This window comes from Chelonoidis abingdonii, chromosome 3 (genome assembly GCF_003597395.2).
Source record: "Chelonoidis abingdonii isolate Lonesome George chromosome 3, CheloAbing_2.0, whole genome shotgun sequence".
Classification (NCBI taxonomy): domain Eukaryota; kingdom Metazoa; phylum Chordata; order Testudines; family Testudinidae; genus Chelonoidis; species Chelonoidis abingdonii.
The window spans coordinates 165,332,669-165,357,349 of record NC_133771.1 but is presented as its reverse complement, the minus strand read 5'-3'; the positions used below and the strand labels follow the sequence as shown (position 1 = coordinate 165,357,349).

The window sequence follows — 24,681 nt, the reverse complement described above, 5'->3', positions numbered from 1 at the left end:
TGCCAACATTTGAATTTACAAGCACATTCTGGAAATCTAAAGAAATATGGCATAAGTTCTCAAATTCCATTAGTGAAATAGATTAGGCAACATGATTTATTAATTGGTCCTCCATATCAGCTTTATGTTTGATTGGTTGCAATTCAAGTATAGTGATCTTAACATTCATTCTAAATTTCATCAATAAAACTAACATATAGGCAGTAAGTAAACCTGATTCTTCCCCTCCCCAGAATAGGGAGATCACTCCATATAAGAGTAAAAATATTCAAAGTGTAACACAAAGAAATCAATACTTTCTTCTCAAGCAATTTGTTTTACATTAGATGGTTTAGTTTCACCAGCAGTTGATTTCTCACATGCATTAAGTTAAGTAATTAAGAAATGCTTAACTACCTGTATCATTACATTACAAAATTCAGAAAGCGAAGTTAGCTCCTGGTTTATCTTTGGATCCTAGCTTGCTGCAGATAGTTTACTACAGGTTATATCTACTGGTACATCAAAACCTGATATCTTAATATAAACCATATCAATTGATAAACAAAAAATAAGACCCTTGGTGTGATATCTGCCTTGCAATGTTACCAATCTGGTTTATGCATGTGCACACCTCTGGAGTGTACAGATTCTCTTAAGCCAATGGTGTCATTATCAGAATACATAAGAATGTATATGGTGTTGCTTAATTGATTAAAGTAGACTAGAAAGTATTAGGAATCTTCAAATGGTCATGTCTTCGGGTGCCAACAAATTCAAAAACCTTTTGTGCAATTAGAAAATACAGTAAACAATAAACACCATTTATAACGTTTTATTTCAGTTATTGGAAATTACAACAATTCTAGAGAAAAGGATGTTCTCCTGAGGTCAGGCATCCAGAATTATAACAGTTAAAAAAAAGAAGTTAATCCCAGAAAAATCAAGATATATGTGACTGAGAAACAGGTTTTGCCTTCACATAAATACTTACTGTCAACTCTGCCCTGTCCCACTCCATTGACTAAACAAAAACAATCAAGCCAGTACTTGAATACATTCAGTTTTGAAATTCTTACCAGCATTTGAAATTCTTCTCTCTCTCTCCCACTCCAGTTGTTCCCTTTCTAACTGCTCCTCACGTTCTCTTTCTTGTCTTTCCCGTTCAAGTCGTTCAAGTCTCTCTCGATCTTGCCTCTCCCTTTCTTGTCTCTCCCTTTCTAGGCGTTCCTGCCGTTCCCTTTCTTGCCGCTCTCTTTCCAACTGCTCCTGTTCTAGTCGCTCTCTCTCAAGTCTTTCCCTTTCTAGTCTCTCTCTCTCCAGCCTCTCCCGTTCCATTCTCTCACGATCCAGTCTCTCCCGTTCAAGCTCCTTCTGCCGTTGCTGCTCTTGCAACTGTCTGCAACAGAAAAAACAAGGGAAAGACTAAACTGAAGAAAAGATACAGGAGTACTATAAAGTAACAAAATATGTGCAAATTTGCTTTGTCCTTAAAAGTTTTTTGTGAGTTCGCTTGCCTAAGGATCCTGTTGTAAAAAGTCTTGACTAAGATAAAAGGTGGTTTTTAGAACATGTTGGCTAGTATGTGCTAAATCTATAGTAATAGTTTTACACATGCTTAAGTACAACTTGTCTTGTTCACATTAGTTTTAGAATGAGAATGAGTGCCAGTTAACACATTCTAAAACAACATCTTTTTCCTAGTTAAGTCAAGTCCTTAATGACTGCACTCAGTGTTCCATTTTACAATAATTAACTTTGTTTGCTGGCTAAATTTTTTCGAGCTCTTAGTTAAGTTCTGTGTCCATATTTGTTCAGATCTCTCAAGTTCTGGACAATTTTTTATAAATCAAAAACAGATTAATGAAAATTTCCTGCTAGAGTCTAATAAGACCAAAAAAGCCTTGAATTTCAATCAAATATTTAAGAAAATATTACAATAGCACACAGACACACAAATAAGATGACTTATGATGGGATTAAAATTCCACACTATTAAGATTAGAAGGCAGGGATTGCTTTGAGGTGCTCCAGAATGAAATTCGATGAAGATGAATCAGTGATGGTGCAGTGATACATTAAGATGGTTGAGTCTTTGCTGTTCTTTATTTGATCAGTCAGGACTGCTAATTGGAATTTGCACTTCACAGCACTAGAACACTTTCTAAAGTAGTATTTTTGCTGTCAATTTAACCAACTATGCTGCAATGACAGCCTGGTACCTCACTAAAATAAGAGGTGTAGAAAAGTCTGACCCTGACATACTGGAGGAATTTCAAAAAGGAAACTGGATTGTTAAAAGCTCCCTTCTGTGCAGTTGGCTTGGATAAAGCCCTAGAACATGAAAACAGAGCAATGAAATTCACTGGGGGGCATAACAGCACCTAAGTGTTCTTTACAGGTTTTTCCTGACAACCTCACAACTCCATCAAATGTCTAGGATGACTTTGCCAGAAGTAACCAAGCACCATCTAGGCTCATTAGGTGCTGTTAAATGCTAAGAAGGGGTTTACTCAAACTGGCAACCTATTCGCGTGTGATGGACTGGAACCATTAATATAATGACAGAAGCAGTCTTTAGTGATGAGCTAGCTAAAGATGTCAGTCGAATGAATACTCTGGGTCATGACTTATATGAAGCCTTCAAACTCTACAGAATTATCCAAGGATCTGTCAGTCTATAGGCTCCAATCAAGAAGAACAGACTAAAACTGTACTCGAATGCAAACATGTCAGAGTGAAAATGGCAGGAACTATTACAGAGCTAGCCCCAGACAGGTCATTGTTTGCTCATCTCCTGGTTATGTCCAGACCTCAGAATGATGTTGAACTAGGTGAGATTTTGGGAAAGTACAAGTGCTTTGTGGCACCACACCTGATGTTTGAATGCAATGGAATAGTTCAAATGTGCCAGGCAAAAAACAAACTAATGCACATCTTGCATGATCTTCCTACACCAGCATCTACCGGCAACACGACCAGAACCTTATGCCTGTGTAGGCCTTACAGCAGAGCAATCATAGATGGTATGGCTGAGGTATAAACTCTTGACAAACCAGAAACTATTAACTCCTGCTGAGATATAGCTGAACCCTTCATGATGAGGCTACAGAGAAAATACTGAATACATGACTAATTCCACCTCGTGTTTGACACGTATGCAATGGAATTGATTAAAAATATTACCAGAGAGAAGAGACTCAATGGCATTGTCCTTGTCCAAACCAAAATAACTGACTCCATAAATATCTCCATACTTGTCTCATACTTGCACAAAGGACAAGTTAACCACATACCTTGCAGGAAAAATGCTTCAACATGCAAGGGATTGCCTGAAGAATTCTGTCATTGCATGGAGTAATGAAGCTGCTGCCTTGCACTCTTCAATGGAGTTTTTTCGTAGTACTCATGAGGAAGCGGACACTAAAATTATCTTGCATGCCAATGCAATCAATGCCACAGAGAGATGCTACTGAACTCTGGATTTTTGGATAGACAGATGTTCTAGTGCTCTCTGTGAGACTGTACCCAAGATTTCCAGAAGATTCTGTTTTTATGCCTGCAGCTGGGTAACAGACTCACCCTATATCTCTGAGATGTGGTCCTATCGCTCAGATCATTAAAAGCCACTGCACTGCCAGGTGACCAAACCTTTTCAAGATGTGATACTACTGGAAGATTGGATGGAAAGACCAATTTGATTCAGTCTTTGAAGACACTGTCCCTCAATCTGAAGAAGCCCTGAATGGCTGAGAGGGTCGCTGATGAAGTCATGCATTAGAGGAGTCCAAATGCCAAGTTTACCATATGAAGACCAACATTACAACACTTGCAGAGTTATACTGGGAGGAAGTGTTCCAGGAAGCTGACAAATGGAGAAAAATTGCCAGAGACAAAGAATGCATTTATACCTGCTATTGAGAAGGCAAATTATCAAGCAATGAAAGGGGTCTGGGATGAGCTAACACATCCAAAACTACCCTCTTCTATCAGTCTTGGAGGATGGACTGATCACACCAGTTATGTGAGAAATATTACCTGCTCCAGAATCAATCCTTCAGCTAAGCAAATACTTGTGTGCAAAGCCACCTTGCAAATGATTGGCCAGCAGCCTGCCTTGTATGGAGCTATGTGAGAGCAGCATGGATGAAAATCAGTGTGACAATGTGTCTAGCGGTGGTGCCCTAGCAGAGATGACACCGATAATGACTTTGATAAATAAATGTTTTCAGCCCTACACGTCAAGGCTAATTTCCCCAGGATTAGCCAATGTGGGTGTTATTTTTATGTAAGCAATGCATCCCTATATGTTGAAGTATAACTTTTAAAAGTTGATTTTTAAACATCTTCTCAAATATATATCTACACACTTGGCTTGTCATGTTTCGTATCATTGTTTGTGGGAGAAAGGGCTTTTGAATGATCCCTAGCTTGACCTATTTCCAACAACACCGTATTATCAAAATTTCCACCAATTGGAGGACCTGGAGCTAGGACCCAAGAGTGGAGGGGGGCAGTGAGTTCCCACCGGCACACTGCAGAGGGTGACACCACTGAAATTATGATTCTGTTGATTTTTATAAATCAAATGATACTTTCCTTACTTTTCTCTCACTAATTTGCCCGTGGAATGAGATTTTACTATATTATATGCCCAGACTATTTCATCACCATTTTCTTTTCTACGTCTAAGGGTGTAGGCCTCTAGTCATACTCTAAAACATTAGTTTCCCATGGCCACACGAACTACTATAACAATTGCTGTTGTTCCTACCTAGTTTCTTTTGACTCGGGAGAAATTATAATCTACATTTCCAGCGAAGAAAGACGTATGCAGTATTTTTCCCCCTCTGTAATAATCATTAAATCAGACCATTCATGTCACTATTAAATAATTACTTAATAATTTAGTTATTCTCTTAGGACTTTTTACTCTGGTTGAAATATTACAGAAATGTTAAAACTGTGCCACAAATGCTATCTTACAACTAAAAGTTAATTACAGCATCACTAGGACAAAATTATTCTAATTACATTTTAAAATGCAGGTTATTAGAAAACTAATATCTGATCGGCACTGAAAAGTCAAGATGGTGTACTGTAAAACTGAATGATCTGCACTGCCTAGTAATACAAGCATTTAGACCTGGGCTCAGCAACCTATGGCACGAGTGCCAAAGACGGCACATGAGCCGATTTTTAATGGTACGCTGCTGCCTGCCGGAGTCCCGTGGAGGCAAGCGGCAGAAGTGTGGTCCTGCCAGCTCCCCTGCCTCTTCAAGCAGTGTGCTGGGTTCCTGCCCCTCCTCCTCTCTGGCCAATCAGCTGATGGCCCTTGCGAGGGAGGAGTGGAGTCACAGTACTCGCTGCTCCAGGGGGAGGCAGAGAAGCAGGGGCAAGGCCTAGGGGAAGAGGCGGTTGGAAGGGGGCATTTCCCCTCCAGCCACCTGCCATGAGCACCCCATGACCCCAGGCCACACCCCAAGCCCTCTGCCCTGATTCCCCCCCTCACACACACCCAGCCTTCTGCCCTGAGCCCTGCACACTCCTCAGGCTCCTGCCCTGAGCCCTGTACCTCCCTCACACACACCCAGCCCTCTGCTTAACTCCTTCACCCCCGCCACAACCCCAGCCTTGACTATGAGATCCCCCCCATACCCAGCCCCTCCACACTCCATGCACCTCCCACATCCGCCCCCCACCTTGAGCACCAAACGGGAGCTCCTGCATCCCCCCCCCACATTCCCACCTGTACCCCTTGCACCAAATGGGAGCTGCCCAGGTAAGTGCTCTACACCCAGACCTCCTGCCCCAACCCTGAGCCCCTTCCCTCATTCTAGCTCCTGGCCAGACCCTTCACCCCCCCACCCTGTGCTCAGTGCATTCCCACCCTAAGCTCAGTGTAGAGAGAGAGGAAGAGAATGGGTCAGAACCAGGCAGAAGGTAAGTACCCACAGTATGTGGGCAGAGCTGGGACCCCAGACTGGCAGTGGGCTGAGAGGGTCTGGCAGCCAGGATGCCGGCTGGCATGAGCTGGCGGATGGAACCCCTGAGTGGCAGTGGGCTGAGTTGCTCAGCCCACTACTGGGCTGGGGTTCTGGCTGCTGGCCCCTTTCCAGCCAGGGTCCCAGCCATAGGCTCCGCTCAGCCCGCTGCCAGCCTATGTGAACGGAACCCCAGATCAGCAGCGGGCTGAGTGGAGCTGGCAGCGTAAGATCAACCATTTTAATTTAATTTTAAATGAAGTTTCTTAAACGTTTTGAAAACCTTGTTTATTTTACAATACAACAATAGTTTAGTTATATAATATATAGACTTATAGAGAGAGACCTTCTAAAAAACATTAAAATGTATTACCGGCATGTGAAACCTTAAATTAAAGTGAATAAATGAAGACTCGAAACACTACTTCTGAAAGGCTGCCAACCTCTGGTTTAGACATAAAGGGTTTATCCATTTCAAACTATCAAAACATGCCAGCTGTACTCTACAGAGTATTTATGAAAACTGTAGTTTTCAGATCTCAGTTCTATTAGTTATTTAGCTTCAAGTTACAGAATACATTCAGGTGCTGAGACCTTTTTATAACCACCTTTGTGTTTTAATGAAGTATTTTAAGAAATTAAATAAATTTAAAATGAAGTTTGTCTCTCACTTCTTTTTCTTGCCCCTGCACTTTAGTCAAATCAAAATCAGAGGGTAACAAAGAGGTAGCATTTTTAACTCCCAAAGCTCTTGCATGCTTTCTAGTATTCAATTGCTCTTATGAAATCTGTCAGCATTGCTCCTTAACTGTCCAAAGGCTAAGGGGATGGAAGGGATGGCTGAGGAATCTTTAAATACTGTAATATAGAAGAAGGCAACATAAATAGTATAAACACTCATTGCTCTGTCATAGGTAAAAAAAAAAAATTAAGGGGAATCTGGGAAGATGGCAAAAAAAGTTCAAAAGATATCCTATAGATGGTAACTGTGCAGAATATTATTTGCCAGCTACAGAATTATCATCTCCATAGGTCCACACTCAACAGTGGGCGCTTAGAACCACCGGGAAAAACAGTGTCTGTGGGGGCCACTATTTGCTGCTCATGGATCTAAAGTGAGGTAGGCAACCTACGTCACATATGCCAAAGGTGGCACGCGAACTGATTTTCAGTGGCACTCACACTGCCCGGGGCCTGGCCACCGGGCTGGGGGGGCCTCTGGATTTTACTTTAATTTTAAATGAAGCTTCTTAAACATTTTAAAAACCTTATTTACTTTACATATAACAATAGTTTAGTTATATGTTAAAATGTATTGCTGGCACGCGAAACCTTAAATTAGACTGAAGAAATGAAGACTTGGCACACCACTTCTGAAAGGTTGCCGACCCCTGATCTAAATAGTCAAACAAGGGATTGTAAAGAGTCCCCGCTGCCCCAGCTGCTTTCCATCACCACTTCCAAGAATCCTGAGAAGGATTGTTAATAAGTGGGCAAAGAAGTTGGGAGTGTTGATTTTCAGGGGCAATATATTGTAAGAACAACAGTTATTGGCAAGCAGAGCCAGTTTCCACTGCAAGTTCTCTTCCACACATTTCTGCAGCTGACCCAGCTCCTGTACTAAGCAGCAAGACTTCTGGCTACAAGGAACAGCAGCTCAGTCACACAAAAAGCAGCATGAAACAAAATTTCCAATACATTCTTGTAAGTGCTTGGGACAGTTTTTTGTTTCAGAAAGTGGAGGAATTAACCAGGGAGTAAAACATTTTACACTTGATTCTGACAGGGAGAAATTGGTTGCAAATCTGAAGATGGAGGGTAGTTTGGGTGAAAGCATTCATGAAATAGTATATGTCATTATTCTAAGGAAAAGAAGGAGTGAGCAGCAGAATAAAGATAACGGACTTCAAAAGAGCAGACTAGCAAACTGTGAACTGGTAAGTAAGGTCCCATTGGAAGAAAATCTAAGGGAAAAAAGGAATTATGGGGAGCTGGCAATTTCTCAAGGAAACAACATTAAAGGCACAACTGCAAACTATTCTGATGCAAAGGAAAGACAGGAAGAACAGTAAGAGGCCACTATGGCTTCATCAGAAATGTTAAAACTGTGCCACAAATGCTATCTTACAGCCAAAAGTTAATCACACAATCACTAGGACAAAATTATTCTAATTACAATTTAAAACGTGGGTTACTAAAAAACTAATATCTGAATGGCACTGAAAATTCAAGATGGTGTACTGTAAAACTGAATGATCTGCACTGCAAGCCTATCTTCAAGAACTCATGGTAAATGGGTGAAATCCCAGAGGACTAAAGAAGGGCAGACTGTAGTCTTTAAAAGGGAAAATAGAGGACCCAGGAAATTATAGATCAGTTAGCCAAACTTTGATACATGGAAAGATACTGGAACAAATTATTAAACAATCAATTTGTAAGAATCTAGAGGACAATAGGGTTATAAGGAAATGCCAGCATGGATTTGTCAAAAACAAATCATGCCAACCAACCTAATTTACCTCTTTGACAGGGTCACTGGCCTTCCAGATATGGGGAAACAGCAGATATGATATATTTTGAATTTAGCAAGGCTTTTGAGACAGTCCCAGATGACATTCATATAAGTAAACTAGGGAAATGTGGTCTAGAGAAAATGACAGCAACGAGGGTGCATAACTGATTAAAAGATTGTACACAAAGAGCAGTTATCAATAGTTCACTGTCAAACTGGGATGCTGTATCCAGTGAAGTGCCACAGTAATTTGTCTTGGGTTTGGTACTATTCAATATTTTCATAAATGAAGGAGATAATGGAGTGAAGAGTAAGCTGAGGATGATATCACACTCAGAGGGGTTGCAAGCACTTGAGAGGACAGGATTAGCATTCAAAACAACCTTGATCAATTAGAAAATTGGTCTGAAATCAACAAGATGAAATTCAATATAAAAAAGTACACAGTACTACACTTGGGAAGAAAAAATCAAATGCACAACAACATGGGGGAATAACTGGCTAGATGGTAGTACTCCTGAAAAGGATCTGGGGGTTATAGTGGATCACAAATTGAATGAGAGTCAACAATGTGTTACAGTTGCCAACCAAGCCAATATTCTGGGGTGGATTACAAGAGCGTCATATGTAAGACACACAAGATAACTGTCCCACTCTACTTAGCACTAGACACTTCAGCTGGAGCACTGTGTCCAATTCTGAGTGTCATGCTTTAAGAAAGATGTGAACAAACTGGAAAATAACAAAAATGATAAAAGATTTAGACAAAAGACTGGGCATATTTAGTCCTGACAAAAGAAGACTAAGGGGAGACCAGCTAGCAGTATTCATATATATTAAGGGTTATTACAAAGACTATGGTGACCAACTGTTTTCCATGTCCACTGAAGGTAGGGCAAGTAACAATTGGCTTTATCTACAATAGGGGAGATTCGGGCTAGACATTAGAAAAAACTCTCTCACTATAAGGAAAGTGCTTCACTTTCCTTATAGTGAATAGGAATATAAGAATAGGTTTCCAAGAGAGGTTTCTAAGAACTGGCTGAAAACACATCTGTCAGGATGGTGTAGATTTACTAAGTCCTGAGTCAGCAGTACCTTCCAGCCCTAAATTTCTATGATTCAGTAAACAAAGGAAAGTACTGCTAAGTGACTTGACCAAGGCCATTGAGGAAGACAGTGTCAGACACTGGATTATAATGCAGCTCTCTCGACTCCCTCTGTGGACTTGATCAAGGCAGAGTCTTTCTGCTTTAGTTTCCCCATCTGTAAAACTGATCTATTATATTTACTTCATTAAAGGGCAAGTGTAAATATTTGTAATAGCTAAGTAATTAATATCTGAGAAGTGCTATATCTAATTGGCATTTACATTACACCCAATGTCACGGCATCTTGGTGCATCACAGAAGAGATACAAGTTATACATGTAGATATGTTGACTCTTTCCTATCTGCTAGAATGTGTTTGAGGTTTTCAGTTTAGTTTTTTTGTTTTGACTAAAATTCACTGGCGTAAATACAAAGCCTGCCGGGGTGCAAAGGACCAAATTACTGTCTACTGTAGATAAATGACTGGATCTAGATCCTTATTCCCTTTCAATAGCAGCACACACTAAAGATCTGGTATAGGTTGCTTAGAGAAGTAGTGGAAGCCCTTCTCTCCCACCACCATATGGGTTGAAATCAGGAAAAACAAAGTACGTGGGCAAATTTAAGTTTCTCATTTACTGATAGAATAATCTTCCCCGTCTATCTAGACTTGGAGGTGAAAAAAGTTTGTATTCTGAAATGAATGAGACACTGGACCTGTAGTATCGGTCCCAAGAGTTACTGAACAGGTCTTATCAACCTGTAGAAAGATGGTGATTACGACAATATCCCTCAGGGAACAGAAGCAGGTTTAGTAGAAGCATGCTCAATGACTTTCATGTCATCTCATCTTTTGATTCAGAAATTCTCTTGAACACTGATCAAAGGTACAGATGGCACAGTAAGAGAAGGAAGGAGAGGTTATTTACTTTGTACAGTAACTGGAGTTCTTAGGTGATGTGTGTTCTATGGGTACTCCATGTCAGAATGTGCATGTGCCTTAGATAGCCTCATGCTCCAGTATGAGGGTATATTTGGGAGGGACAGGGAGACTGCCACCATTCCAGTTTCTTCTCAACCATAAAAGTCCAGCGAAAGGACTCCAAAGCAGAATGGAAGAACGGTTATTAGTGCAACACCCATCAGGATACACTTCTTGAAGTAGAAGAGGTTACTTACTTTGTACTGTAATTAGAATTCTTCAAGTAGTGTCCCTGCAGGTGCAGTACGGACTGTAGAACACACTGGAAGACTTGCCAGCTCTGGAAGCACCCATAAGAGCGTAGCGCTGGGAGATGTGCATCAAAGAGCAGGCTGCTGTCCTGCAGATGTCTGAGAGAAGTATGATTTTCAGTAGGGCTACAAAGGTAGCTTTATAAACAGGTTAAGATGCATCCCACAAACCATTTGGATGTTTTTTGCGTGCATCGAATGTCTTTTCATTCATTTTGCAATTGGGATGGAAAGCACTAAAAGACTTAGTCTGTTGAGATAAAAAGGCGAAAGCTCTTACATCTGTCATATGGAGGCGTGTTTTTTCTCTTAAAGAGTGAAGGGAGAGGCTTGGGACAAAACACCAGTAAGGGAATCTTCTGATTAATGTGGAATTCTGAAGCAATTTTATGTAGGAAGCAAGTGAAGGAAGTGAACATAGTGTCGCCTTATCATAACAGCACACTGCATACGATGGACCAGCCATCAAGGCTCCAATCTCTTCTTTCCTCCTGGCTGAGGTGATGGCTACGAGAAGTGAGGTTGACAGACAAATGAAGGAGGAAACCGTTCTCCAGGAGTTCAAATAGGGCCCCCTTAGCACACTGAGAACTAAGTTGAAATCCCATGTGGGAAGATTAAGAACAGGCCATAAATCTTGTACCAGTTGGATGCGTGAAGACTGAAATCCCCTGGATGGGGATGGGATGGGGGCAGTTGTGATGCCAGTTAGGTTAACCATAATGGAGCTCAGTGAAAAACCTGGGGTTTTTAAATTAAGCAGGTAACTGAGAATGTATGTTGGAGAGAACTTGAGAGGAGGTATAGATTAGTGGCTGCACCAGGCCTGGAAGTGTTTCCATTTCTGCAGCTAAGTTTTCCTTGTCATGGGTTTGCTACTGCTAAGCAGTACTGTTCACACCTCTGGGGAGAAGTCTTATTCTGTACCAGTCATCTAGTAGCCATGCCTTGAAGGTGAGGAGGGCGATAGATTACAATTCCTGAATGAGGAGATTCATTGCCAGGGGAAGATGGAGAAGCAGTTGCAGAGACATGCAAACTAGTTCTGGGAAACCACATTTGTCCCAGCCACGAAGGTGCTATGAGGATGTCTACTAATTTCTCCTGTTTCTATTTGTTTAGGATCTTGAGCAGTAAAGGCAATGGGGGATAAGAGTATAGAAATGCATGAGGCGAAGAATGACTAGGGCTCCCCACTGAGTTGTGGCCATGCCCTCCCCTTGAGCAGAATCATCTGCACTTTGCACTGGATGGTGTCATAAAGATATCTATCTTGGGATGGCCCCAGGTAAGACATAACATTTGGAATACCTTGTTGTTCAGTTCCCACTCATGGTTGATGCAGAAATTCCTGCTGAGGAAGTCCAACATCGCTGAGATCCATACATGGTTTGATACTCACCAGTTCCATAGTTTTATAGATCTGGTGAATAAAGACTTGGATCCTGCTCCTCCTTGCTGATTGATATAACACATCGCTGCTCTGTTGTCCAGCATTATACTCATACCCTTAATGTGGAGTATAAAGTGCTAGCAAGTGTAACAAACCACTCTGAGCTCTAGTATGTTGATATGGAGGATTGCCTCCTAAGGGGTTCATTTGCTTCGAGCTGTGAAGTTCTGGAAGTGTGTGTACCGGTCTATAAGAGAGGCTTCCGGAAGTGATGATCCTTGTGGGAGAATTCTGCGATAAAGGAATTCCCATGCACACCTTTTGTGGATTCTTCCACCATTTTGAAGAACTGAGCACTGTCCAGGGTACAGACATCAGCTTGTATAGACTGCGCTTATCGGGAATGTAGTTGGTGCTCAACAAGGTTTCAAGACACCAAGAATGTAGTCTAAGAGAGCCACAAATGTACAGGATATCATACGGTACTGGAGTTGCAGGCAAGCTCTTGGTGTGCTCTGTAGGGCTCTGCTGTATTGCTGAAACAAGGCTGCACATTGTGGCCAATCTGTCCTCAGCAGATAAGCTGTGGTGGTAACGCAATCCAGCATGGCCCCAATGAAGTCTATGCGCTGAGTGGATGAGAGGGTAGACTTTTCTGCACTGAGACAGAGGCCCAGTGAGTGGAACAGATATGGTACTGCTTGGTTGCTCTCTCTATCTTGAGAAATGAGCGACTTTTAGGATCCAATTGTCCAGATAGGGAGAGATTATAATTTCCATCTGGCAAAGATAGGCTGTGACAGGCGAAAGATCATTGGTAAAAACCCTCAGGGCAGTGGAGAGGCCAAAGGATAGAATGCAATACTGTTTGTGGTCCCTGAACACCACAAAACATAGAAAAATGTCCATGCAAGTGCATACATGCTGATATAAAAATAATCGCTCTGAAGGTCAAGGGAAACAAACCAATCTTCTGGCTCCAAAGAAGGAATTATTTCTGCTAGAACTAGTATTCTGAACAGTTGACAGTGGACAGAGGTATTCACAGACATTTGGTCCAGAATGGGTCTCTACCACCCATTTTCCTTCAGGAACAGGAAGTAACAGGAACAGAACCATTTTCCAATGAAGTCTGGTAGGACTGGATTTGATCTCCTCTAGTGTTAGGAGGGATTGTACCTCTTGCGCCTCAGAAGACCTTTGAGAGAAATAGGGTGACCATATTTCCCTACGCTGAATACAAGACACCTGGTAAAATTATTTATATTCAAGCAAGTTCAACGACAATCAATTAGAACTATGCAGTACAAACATACAAATTAACAACAAATTGACTGAGCCCCTGTTAAAAAGAAATACTGCCTAGTTAGAGTCTTATCTATTTACCTTCTTTTCTTTAAGGCTTTAGGGTTCATGTGTGGAGAGGTGACACACACACACACACACACACTCCCGTACACCTGTCTCACACAGGGTGTGTGTGGGTTGACCGACCAATCCTCCCCACCTTCTATGCCTGGTTGGGCCCTCGGGATGGACCCACCTCTCCTGGTACCTGGCGTCGCATCTTCCTGAGGCAACATGGGGGGCACACGGTCACATGACCCCCCCCTCCCCGATTTCTGCTAGGGTTCACACCAGAATGTGGCCAGCAACAGCCTTTCAGCATTGTGCGGGAGGGAAAGGAGCTGCTTCCAGCCATGGGGAGGTTGAGGATGGGGGAAGGCTTGACCTGGTCTGTCCCTTTGCAGAGCTCATCTCTTCTTCTCCTGCCCGCTGGTGGCTAGAAGTAGCTTGTCCCTTCCTGCCTGCACAGCTTCTTTTCAACACTAACACCTCCAGGCTGTTGCTGGCCATCAACATAACACAGTCGCCTCCTGTCCTCCAGCTACAGCACAGGCAGGAAGGGGTTAAACCCTAAGGATGCATTGTGCACCAGAGCCCAGAGAATCTGACTGCATGGGGCTTCAGAGAAGCCAGCCAAAGACGTGGCTCAGCAGGGGAGGGTGCCTAGGGGATAGAGCAGCCCCACACTCCCTGGGGGCAGAACCCAGCGCAAGGAGGCAGGCGGGAGCGGGCAAAGAAGGTGCTAACCCCTGCCGGGGGGCTGCTGTGGAGACTGCAGGGTCAGGGCATGAACAGGATGGAAATTTCTTCCCTTCCGCCACTCCAGTGCTTAGCTGAGGGGCGGAAAGGCTTCCCTGTGCCAGCGCTGTGCAGGGCTTTGGCACATGCAGGGCGCTCTGCTCCTCCTGACCAGCGCCTCGGGCCAGAGAGTCTTGGGCTTTCCTGGGGTGACGGCCCAGCCAGAGGCAGTGGGGGAAGGAAGGAGGCTGCTGGTGAGCTGAGCACTCTGACCAGGGGCTGGTTCTCTGCACAGCGCTGGGAGTGGGAAGTACTCCACTGTAAAGGAGATATGGAGGAGCAGCAGTGCTTGGGGTGTATGTGTGAAGGGGCAAAGTAGGGAGAGGACAGGGAGAGGGGGACCACTTAAAGGGCCGATGGGTGGGTAGCAGAGGTGACATAACCAGCCACCACCTGGCACCTGCATGCAATCACCAGTCACAGCAACTCACAACCTGTGCCGTCTGGAAAAGGAATGGGGGTGGGGTCCTGCTGGCCCAAAGCCAGCACACAGCGGGGGCTGTGCTGAGTGATCAGCAGGTGGAGCAGGCTGGCCTCACGCGCTGCAGCTTTGCCCCACCACCAGCCTTGCACACTCACCCCAATCGTCGACCACTGGACCCCACCACTCACTGCTGGTGGGCGGGCGGTTGGTGAGCAAGGATCCGGCCAGCAGCAGGACCCGCCAGTACTAATTGCGGGGGAGACAGAAAATACAGGACCCTTTTTAAAGAAAAAGTAGGGACACCTGCAGGAGGGCTTAAAAACAGGACATCTGGTCACCCTAGAAATATGGAAATAAGCATCCTGAAGATCAAGGGCCAAGAACTAGTCCCCCGGTTCCAAAGTTGGAATAACTGCTGCTAGAGTGACCATCTTGCATCTTTGAGCCTTGATGAACTTGAGTGCTCCGAGCTCCAGTATGGGTCTCCAACCTCCTTTTTTCTCGGGTATTGGAAAGTAAGGAGAGTAAAACCTTTGCCTCATACTTGCTGAGGTACTGGTTCTAGGACTCCTACATGGAGGAAGTGATCTCTCTCTTGTTGCAATAAACTCTTGTTAAAGAGTCCCTGAAGAGGGATGTGAAGGGTGTTGTGGGGAGGGAGGGAGGTGAAATGAATGATATCCACTACGGATGATTTCTCTCACCCATTTGTTGGATGTTATCCATCCCCACGTGCTGCGGAACAGAGCAACGCGGCATCCAAAGGGATGAAAAAGGCTGGTCAGTGTCAGGTGGCACTGGAGGGAGTTTTGTTGGCACCTCGACCAATCTGTCAAAATTGATGTTTTGAAATGGATGGTTGGGAAGATGATGACGGTGGGCCTGATGTTTTGTGCTTTGAGAATCTAGACACTCTCTTTTGTGGCTAATAAAAATGTTGAAATTGATAGTATGTGATTTGAGGGCTGACAACTGTATTTTCTCTTCTGTCCAGGTGTATAAATCACAAATGACCGCAGGGTAACCCTGAAGCCTTTGAGCATATGGAGAGATGCACCCATCTTTTCTGCAAACAATTTGGTGCCTTCAAAGGGAAGGTCCTCCACAGGTCATCTGTACTTTCTTGGGGAAGCCAAACAAATATAGCCACAGGGCTTGTTGCATCACAATTGCTGTGGAGATGGATTGTGCCATGGTAACGTCTGTGTCAAGTGCTGATTGAAGTGTCGTCTTGGCCACTTCAGTTGTCCTTCATTGATAACGGCCCTAAACTGATCTGCGTGATTCTGAAGCTGATCAATAAACGAACTGATTTTGGAATAACTGAAGTAGTTGTATTTTGCTGTCAGTGCTCGGTAATTTGCAATGGGGAATTATAGTATAGCTGAAGAATAACAACAAATAGGTTGAGGTGTTTCCAATCTCTACCATATAGGGTGGACTTTGCCTGGTATTGACAACCTCTGGAGTTCCCTGCATCCATAGGGATAGAATTAGGGGGTGGATGGGAGAAAACAAATTCTGTATTTTTGGCTGGGATGTAATATTTCTTATTGGCTTGTTTACAGGCTGGCACAACCGATACAGGTGTCTGCCGTAAAAGCTTGGTGGGCTCCAACAGAGCCTCACTGAAGGAGAGAGCTACTCTGGATGAGAAAGAAGAGTACAAAATGTCTATCAGTTTATGGTGTGATTCTTTTACCTCCTCTAGAGATAACTGCAGAGTGTCTACCACCCTCTTAAGCTAGGTCCTGAAAGAGTTTAAAGTTGTCTATTAAAGACAGTGGAGGGGGCATCACTGCTTCATCTGGTGAAGAGGACAAGATGTTGGTCAGGGGTGTGACCTCTTCATCAAGGTTGGCCTCCTGTTCCTCCCTCATCTATTTGGGAAGTTCAGAAACTCTGGATGCAGATTCAGATGGAGGGTGCCTCATTGATTTACAGTGGGCCACGCTAGATGTTTGGGAGGAATGATGTCTATATGCCTCTCATGGGTCCCAGGAAGGCCACTGGAACGGCAGGATGGGTCCCGGTGGACAATACGGCTGTGAAGGCCCAGATTAGTAATAGGCACTATAAGGTGCATGGAAAGAGCAATGGGATACAACCTCCTCCTGCTTGCTGATTCTCCACTGGAGAATTGAGGTGCATGGCATAATACCTGTAGAGAATCCAGAGTTTGGGGCAGAGTCAATACCAAAGCCCCAGTACCGAGTAGTGGGGACTCAGGTACATCAGATACTGTAAGGTCTTTTGAGTATCTGAATTCCTGTGGTGAAGTGGAGGGCAGTATCAGAGGTGGCTGTCAGTGCTGAGACAATGGTATCGATAGGGTCAATGACAAAAGCCAGCCTATGCTCTCTGACGTTGTTTGGTATACTATTGATGGTATGGCACAGCAAAAGGAGGGACAGCACGTGTGCGGGGCCGAATGGACATTGCTACCAAAGTTCTCCAGTCAGCAGCGCAAGGACGCAAGCACACCTAAAGTGGGGCACCCATAGGGACACTACTCAAAGAAGAAAGGAAATTTAAGAGGTGAACTCACACTATCCTGCTCTGGGGAAGACCATATTCTAGACCTGGAAGAGCAAAGCTCAGGAACCAGTAACAAGGCAATATCATTACTTCATCCAAAGCAACCTCCAAATACACAGGCACAAACCTAGCAAGACAATGTAGGACAGCTCTTCCCTTATCAAAGACTCTCTTATTAAACTTTTGGATTTCAATAATATGCAGAGGTTTGTTTTTTTTTGACTAGTGCATATCTTGTTCATGGGCTATGCTGCCACATACTGCTGAGGTTTCTTGTCTGAGACATGCTTCGTTCCTACCTTCTTGGCAAGAAAAGAAAACAGTACCAAAGCTTAAGAGAAAGATGGTACCGTCTAGTCAGAAGTCAGAACTGAAGCTCTCTCTAGAAAGTGGCACTGGCTGTGTTACCAAGCTATTGCCTGGTGAGCCAGGATGATCTGACTACTATAGAAAGGGCAGTAAGAAAAAACAGAGAGAATGTAGCAGAGTTCTTTAAGGAGGGTGTATTAGTAGTTTATCATCATCTGCAACCTAGGTCTTTAGTCTCATTTCCTCGCAAGTTCTTTTACCTCTCAGGCAAGTCCAAAGTTTACTAAAGAAGCAGACCCCACCCAGCCTGTGACAAATTCAATATCTTTTTCCCCCAACATGAAGCCCTCTCCCCGCTGCTCCTTTCTGGAGCTGTTTTCCCTCCCTTTGACGCTCTTTCAGCACACCAGTCTTCTTGAGTGCATATCCTGTCTCTCTTCTTCCCTCTGGAATGAACTGGGTTATATAGGCCCTAGAGCCCTCCCAGCAATCTCTGAGAGAATTGGTTATTTGGGGTCTGCTGCTTTGATTCCCTGCACAAATGCAACAGTTCACTTTGTTGTAGACTGAGCTGAAAAACCAGGAAGGCTTAATCACAAAAGGGATCTTGAATATATAGAGGTCCTGGATTGAACAGAATGGCTCAAGGCTAAATCAGACTTCTTTGAAATATAACTTAGGGTATGGCTACACTTGAAATTTCGGAGCACTGCCATGGCAGCGCTTTGAAGTGTGAGTGTGGTTGCAGCGCCAGCGCTGGGACAGAGGTCTCCCAGCGCTGCACGTAAACCACATCCTCTACGGGTGTAGCTTGCAGCGCTGGGAGCTGCGCTCCCGGCACTGATTACACTGAGGCTTTACAGCGCTGTATCTTGCAGCGCTCAGGGGGGGTGTTTTTTCACACCCTGAGCTCGAAAGTTGCAGCGCTGTAAAGTGCCAGTGTAGCCATACCCTTAATCCAACAGGCACTCATTCCTTTAGAGGTCCCAAATGAACAGGAACATGGTCAAATTACTTCATTTTTAAAACCTACAGAAGACAAAACAGCTTCAAGCACTGCTCTTTAACACTTTGGGCCCAAGAATGGAAGCTTATACAGACAGAAAAATGCCTCAAGGAATGGCCCTCACTGAAGTAAACAAAGCAGTGAGCGGGCAGGTCTGCTGCAGACATTTGAATTAAACAATGCACAATGGTTGAAGCCTGACATCTGTCAATCTTAACAACAGCTCACACAATACACAGTCAGGTGCTCTGTCCTAGATCTCAATCACTGGGGATTTTTAAGAGCAGGTTGGACAAACACTTGTTAGGAATGGTCTAGATCAGGAGTAGGCAACCTATGGCATGCGAAGGAAGTATGCAAGCTGGCCACCATGCTGGGGGGCATCTGCATTTTAATTTAATTTTAAATAAGGCTTCTTAAAACATTTTAAAAATCTTATTTACTTTACATATAACAGTAGTTTAATTATATATTATAGACTTATAGAAAGAGACCTTCTAAAAACATTAAAATGTATTACTCGCACAGGAAACCTTAAGTTAGAGTGAATAAATTAAGACTTGGGAACACCACTTCTGAAAGGTTGCCGACCCCTGGTCTAGATAATACTTTAGTCCTGCCTTGAGTGCTGGGGACTGGACTAGATGACCTCTCAAGCTCCCTTCCAGTTCTATGAAATTAGATCACAGAAAATCTCCCCAAGAGAAATTTCAAATGATAAAGAACAGATCTAATTTAAAATAATCCAGTGTCATAACAATGTTATCCAAGACAAATCATTACCACGTGAGACTTTTACACAGGGTTGCCAACCCTCCTGGATTGGCCTCAATCTCCCAGTATGTGTTGCAGCAGGGGTAAGGCAAGCTCCCTACCTAGGGTGACCAGATGTCCTGATTTTATAGGGACAGTCCCAATTTTTGGGTCTTTTTCTTATATAGGCTCCTATTACACCCCACCCCATCCCAATTTTTCACATTTGCTGTTTGATCATCTTATCCCTACCCACCGTGGCTCCGTGGGGCTCCCGGAAGCGGCCGGAACGTCTAGCTCCTAGGCACAGGGAGTCTCTGCGTGCTGCCCCTGCTCCAAGCGCCGACTCCGCAGCTCCCATTGACCAGGAACCGCAGACAATGGGAGCTGTGGGGGCAGTGCCCGCAACCAAGGGCAGCATGTGGAGCCGCCTGGCTGACACAGAGCCTAGGAGACGCAGTGACATGCCACCACTTCTGGGAGCTGCCTGAGGGAAGCACTGCCCAGCCGGAGCTCGCACTAACTCCCATACTCCAAATCCCTGTCCCAGCCCTGAGTCCCCTCCCATATCCAAATTCCCTCCTAGAGCCCACACCCCAAACCCTCTCCCACAAGCCAACCCTCTGCCCCAGCTCGGAGACCCCAACCCCGCACCCCAACCCCCTGCCACAGCCTGGTGACAGTGAGTGGTGAGCATAGGGAAAGAGTGAGCAATGGAGTGGGGCAGGGTGTCCTATGAGGCCATCTCCACAAGCCTTGGCATGGGGGTGTGATGGGGAAGTGCCATTGCAGATGTCTCTGTGGTGGTTCTGGGTGTTGCAGCTGACTATAAGCAGCTCAACTTTGGCTGCCTAAGTTATGCAGTTTTGGCCCCATCGCAGCCCTGCATTAGGAAGGCACAAATGTGGCTTTTAATACTTCCGTATCCCCTACGCCTCCCCCAAATGGGGTGGGGACTTCGTGCTATTCAATAAGATACACAGCACAAAAATCTCAATGTTTTATAGCATTCTGCTGACCACGTTAAAATGTGAAAAAAATGCTCAATTTATACAACATCTTAATGACCTTCAAATCTTTTCAGTTATAGAATTAGGTTAGGAATAATTAGGGTTGAAATAAAGAACTTTCAACAATACTATTAAGCTTTAAGTTTAAAATAAAATATATCCCTTTCTAAATCTTCCAATCTACCTGAAATAAAAATCATTACCTTCTCATTACGTAAGCCAATCTAGCATTATGAACTAAGAACTCCCAAAACATTAGCAGTAGCATAAATCAAAACCATTCTCTGTATACACACTACTCAGTACAGCAGTGTAATTAAACTTGTGTTCTGCCTTTACTTCTGTCAGTAACTTAACCTCACAGCTTTTGTTTATTACTTTCATAACAGAACTTTAAGACATTTAACACTTGAGAAAACATCTAACATACAGGCTGTTTCTTCTGAAAACTAATCTGACTCTTGAGTACTTACAACAGGAGCCGGTCAATCCTTGGTCCATTACTTTTTTGAAGGACAATAGGAGGCCTATACACTTTCATTGACCCTACAAGCTGTACAATTATTCTCCTCTTATGTGGTTCTTGTCCTCTTTACAAATACTTGTATGCAGTGGTGATGATTTCCAAGCTATTTATAGACCTTAACTCAATGAGTTCTCCATAAACACGATACGAGATACTGCTCCCAGTGTCTGACTCAGAGGCCTCACAATATATTATTTATCACAGCTAGACTAGGAGGTACAATATTATAAACACAACATGACTAGCACGCACAGGCATGATATGAACTAATGTTCTGTATTAAAACAGAAGTTACAATGCTTATCTGTTCTTAAGTCATTTAACAAATACAGACATCCATTTGAGAAAATTCATTCAATATTGAATAACCAAAGCCAATCAAATTTACTTAAATTTTTACATTTCTTTCATACATCCTCTATTGTGTTAATTCAGGGTTTCTCAAACAGGGGTCGCCGTTTGTGTAGGGTGGGCCGGGCCGGTGTGTTTACCTGCCCTGTCTGTAGGTCCGGCCGATGATGGCTCCCACTGGCCGCAGATCGCTGCTCCGGGCCAATGGGAGCTGCTGGAAGTGGCGGCCAGTAAGTCCCTCGGCCCGCGTCACTTCCAGCAGCTTCCAGTGGCCCGGAGCAGGGATCCACAGACAGTGGGAGCCATGATCGGCCGGACCTGCAGACGGGGCAGGTAAACACACCGGTCCAAGCTGCCAGGGGCCTTCCCTACACAAGCAGCGACCTCTGTTTGAGAAATCCTGTGTTAATCCCTCCCTATACTGACTACCATTCCATCCCATGACAAAATGGGGGTGGGGTGGGGATTCATATTTGATAATCTAACTGTTTTTATCAAAACAAATTGGCTATAATTTGTTGGAAAAACTGCAGTACTATATTTCCTTTATTATGCTTTCAGGCTCATCACTGATCCGATATAAATGAACACTGTTTAGAATAATTGCACCTTTTGCCTTCAGTTTTGCTTAGTCATTCTGTCTAATGCTGGGGACATAATCTAACTGTTATGTGTTAATGTTTTACAAAAACTTCAATAAATAAAATGAAGATCACATTAGCAAATTTGAAGAGTAAGATGTCAAACGGCCAGACAAAGTATTTAAATATTGATTTGACTGCATGATGTGTAACTACAGCCTTATAAAAATAACTCATGTAAAAATGTTTTGAATTGCATGTTTGGTGCCAGTGACTTTATAGATTATTACATCATTAAATGTGCAATAAATAATTTAGGTGCAGATCCATGAGGCCAGCAGTATTCAAGTACCCAGTTTAAAGTAAAAGAATTTAAAAGCATTTGAGCCTTGAGAGGATGAGATTATAAATCTATTATACACCAAACAGAAAATATTCAGTATACATATGTAATTAAAATTCTTTAATAGATTTTATTTTGTAGCTCATCCAAATGCTTCACATTACTGAGATACGTTCTTTCACCTGAACAGTTTTAGTCTCAGTCACTAATGGCCCAATCTTGCCAAGTGTTATAGCATCCTCAGTTCGTGAGTGCTAAAATGTAATTGAAATACATAGACTCCACAAAATTAACAAATACTGGATATAGAAGACATTATGAAATTAAAATGACTAAAAAAAATTGCTTAAAAATGCAGATTCTCACTAAAAGCTAATGCTAAGAATTTTTTTCAGAAAAATCTTTGTACTGATTACATTCTAGAGAGAAAATTGATGCAGGATTGTGAGAATCTCTTGTTCTCTCCTATATCTGTTAATTCTGTCCTTTCAAATAAATGCAAAGAAAGGCTGAATAGCTGCCTGACTAGAGATAACATCTTCACTAGTTCTGCTATGGAATTCAATAGGTAAAATGTTGGTTGCTGCAGCCCAATGTATTATAAAGGCACAAAAAGGAATCTTAATACTCCTAACTGAAGTGAACAGCCGGTATTACAAAGTACACCTATGATTAATCAAAAAAAATATAACCAGATTTACTAAAGTTTTGAGAGAGAAACACTCATTATTTGTGGACAGGAAGTCCATCTGAGACATTTATAAAGCTCTTGCTTGAAAATTCTTGAATCTGCCATGCCTCTATCCGGGACAGGGAAAAGTAACATAAAGGATTTACCTATGCCGGACAGCTGGGATCCTGGGCAAGGTGGTGGTGGTGGGGGCCTCCGGGCTCCTGGAAGGGGCGGGGCCTCAGGCAGAAGGGGCAAGGCTGGGGCCAGACTCCTCCAGGCAGCCCTTCAGCGCTGCCCAGGGCTCTGGCAGTGACTTCAAGGGCCCGGAGCTCCGGCTGATGCTGCTGCAGTAGCAGCAGCTGGGAGCCCCAAGGCTTCAGTGGTGATTTAAAGGGCCGCGGGCTCTAGCTGCTCCCAGGAGTCCCGGGCCCTTTTAAATCATCGGGCCCTGGGGTAGCTGCCCCTTCCTTCCCCCCTGTTGGCGGTCCTGCCAGTACAGTGCTTACAGAGCTGTTATAGCAGTGCTCCAACATCAGCTGTGTACTGCCCTGTACCGGCAGCCACTTTCTTACCAGTATGCCATACCAGCCTACTTTCGCCTCTACGTCTATCTCAAATACATATAATTAACCAGCAGTGGAATTAAACTCTCTCTGGGGTAAGGAGCAGCAATAGCTCATAGCATCATTACATAGCAGTTGAAGACCATTTGAATTATACTAGATCAGATTAAAACACAAACTCTAGGGTGAATTTAGGTAGGCAAAGTTTCATTATCCGAATAGGCCAGGCCACTGAGACTAGCAAACTTACTCTTCTGCAAACTTATCATGTGCTCTTTAATGACGACAAGTGGTAGAAAACCTTTGTTAAACTGTCCAACCAAATAGTGGCACTGCAGATTGGGAGGGAGGTTTTAGAGAGGCTGGAAGTGCTGGACATTTGTAAGTCTGGTCTACGCCTAAAAGTTTATGTCAACCTAGCTCCGTCACTCAGGGGTGTAAAAAGTCACACTCTTGAGAGATGTAGTTAAGCCATCTTAAGCCCCGGTAAAGAAACTGCTAAATTGATGGAAGAATTCTCTTGGGCAGGGTGGGGTGGGGTGACAGATTTACTACAGTAGCAGAAAAACCTCTTCTGTCAGTGTAGCAAGTGTCTACACTACAAGTGCTGTAATGTACATATCTTGATACATTCAAAATGCACATAGAACATCTTTCTTAAATGTTCATTGTCCCCTCATTATACAAAAGACTTTTCCTGAATATTTTGGTGGCTTTTTATTATGACAAGAAAGTCTGTGGGAATTTAAAAGATGTTAACACAAACAACTGTAAACTTGAGGTGTACAGTTAACTGAATTGTATTCAGTTTAAAGAACGTATTTACTTAGGAAAAACTGGAGAAGGGTTTATAATTACACAAATTCTAGTAAAATATTTCACAAAATTACTACCTTTAGAACTATCTTGAAATAATTGAAAAAGCAAGCGTGGGTTTAGTCTTCTGATTCAATGAGTGGACTCTTCTTGGACATAAGTTTTGAGTTGACCACCCACAGCAGCCCCTCATCCAAGTTCAGTGTGGAGGGAAAGGGCTGGAGAGCGAGCCCGCTGGCATTGCAACCTGGCACACAGGTACACAGCACTACTCAGGTTTGGCTTGGCTGCCCTCTATCATGATCAAGGGGCAGCTGGGTCAAATTTGAGTGAGTGGAATCGGAACCCAGCATAAGGGATCACAGTGCCACTCAGCTCTAGTACCTTTAGTTTCATGATTTCTGTGGGTGAAGCTGAATCCCTGAACCCACACTAAAGCTGCCCCTGCGGA

At 43.5% G+C, this 24,681-nt stretch overlaps 1 protein-coding gene across 11 annotated transcripts in view; it reads right to left on the bottom strand.

Annotated features, from left to right (window-relative positions):
- ENAH (ENAH actin regulator) overlaps positions 1-24,681 on the bottom strand; it is a 190,071-nt gene that overhangs the window by 28,586 nt on the left and 136,804 nt on the right. For all 11 annotated transcript variants that reach the window (XM_032778759.2, XM_075064300.1, XM_032778760.2 and 8 more), the window contains exon 5: positions 1,059-1,378. In XM_032778759.2, the coding sequence (XP_032634650.1) occupies positions 1,059-1,378 (320 nt within the window). The remainder of the gene's footprint in view (positions 1-1,058; positions 1,379-24,681) is intronic.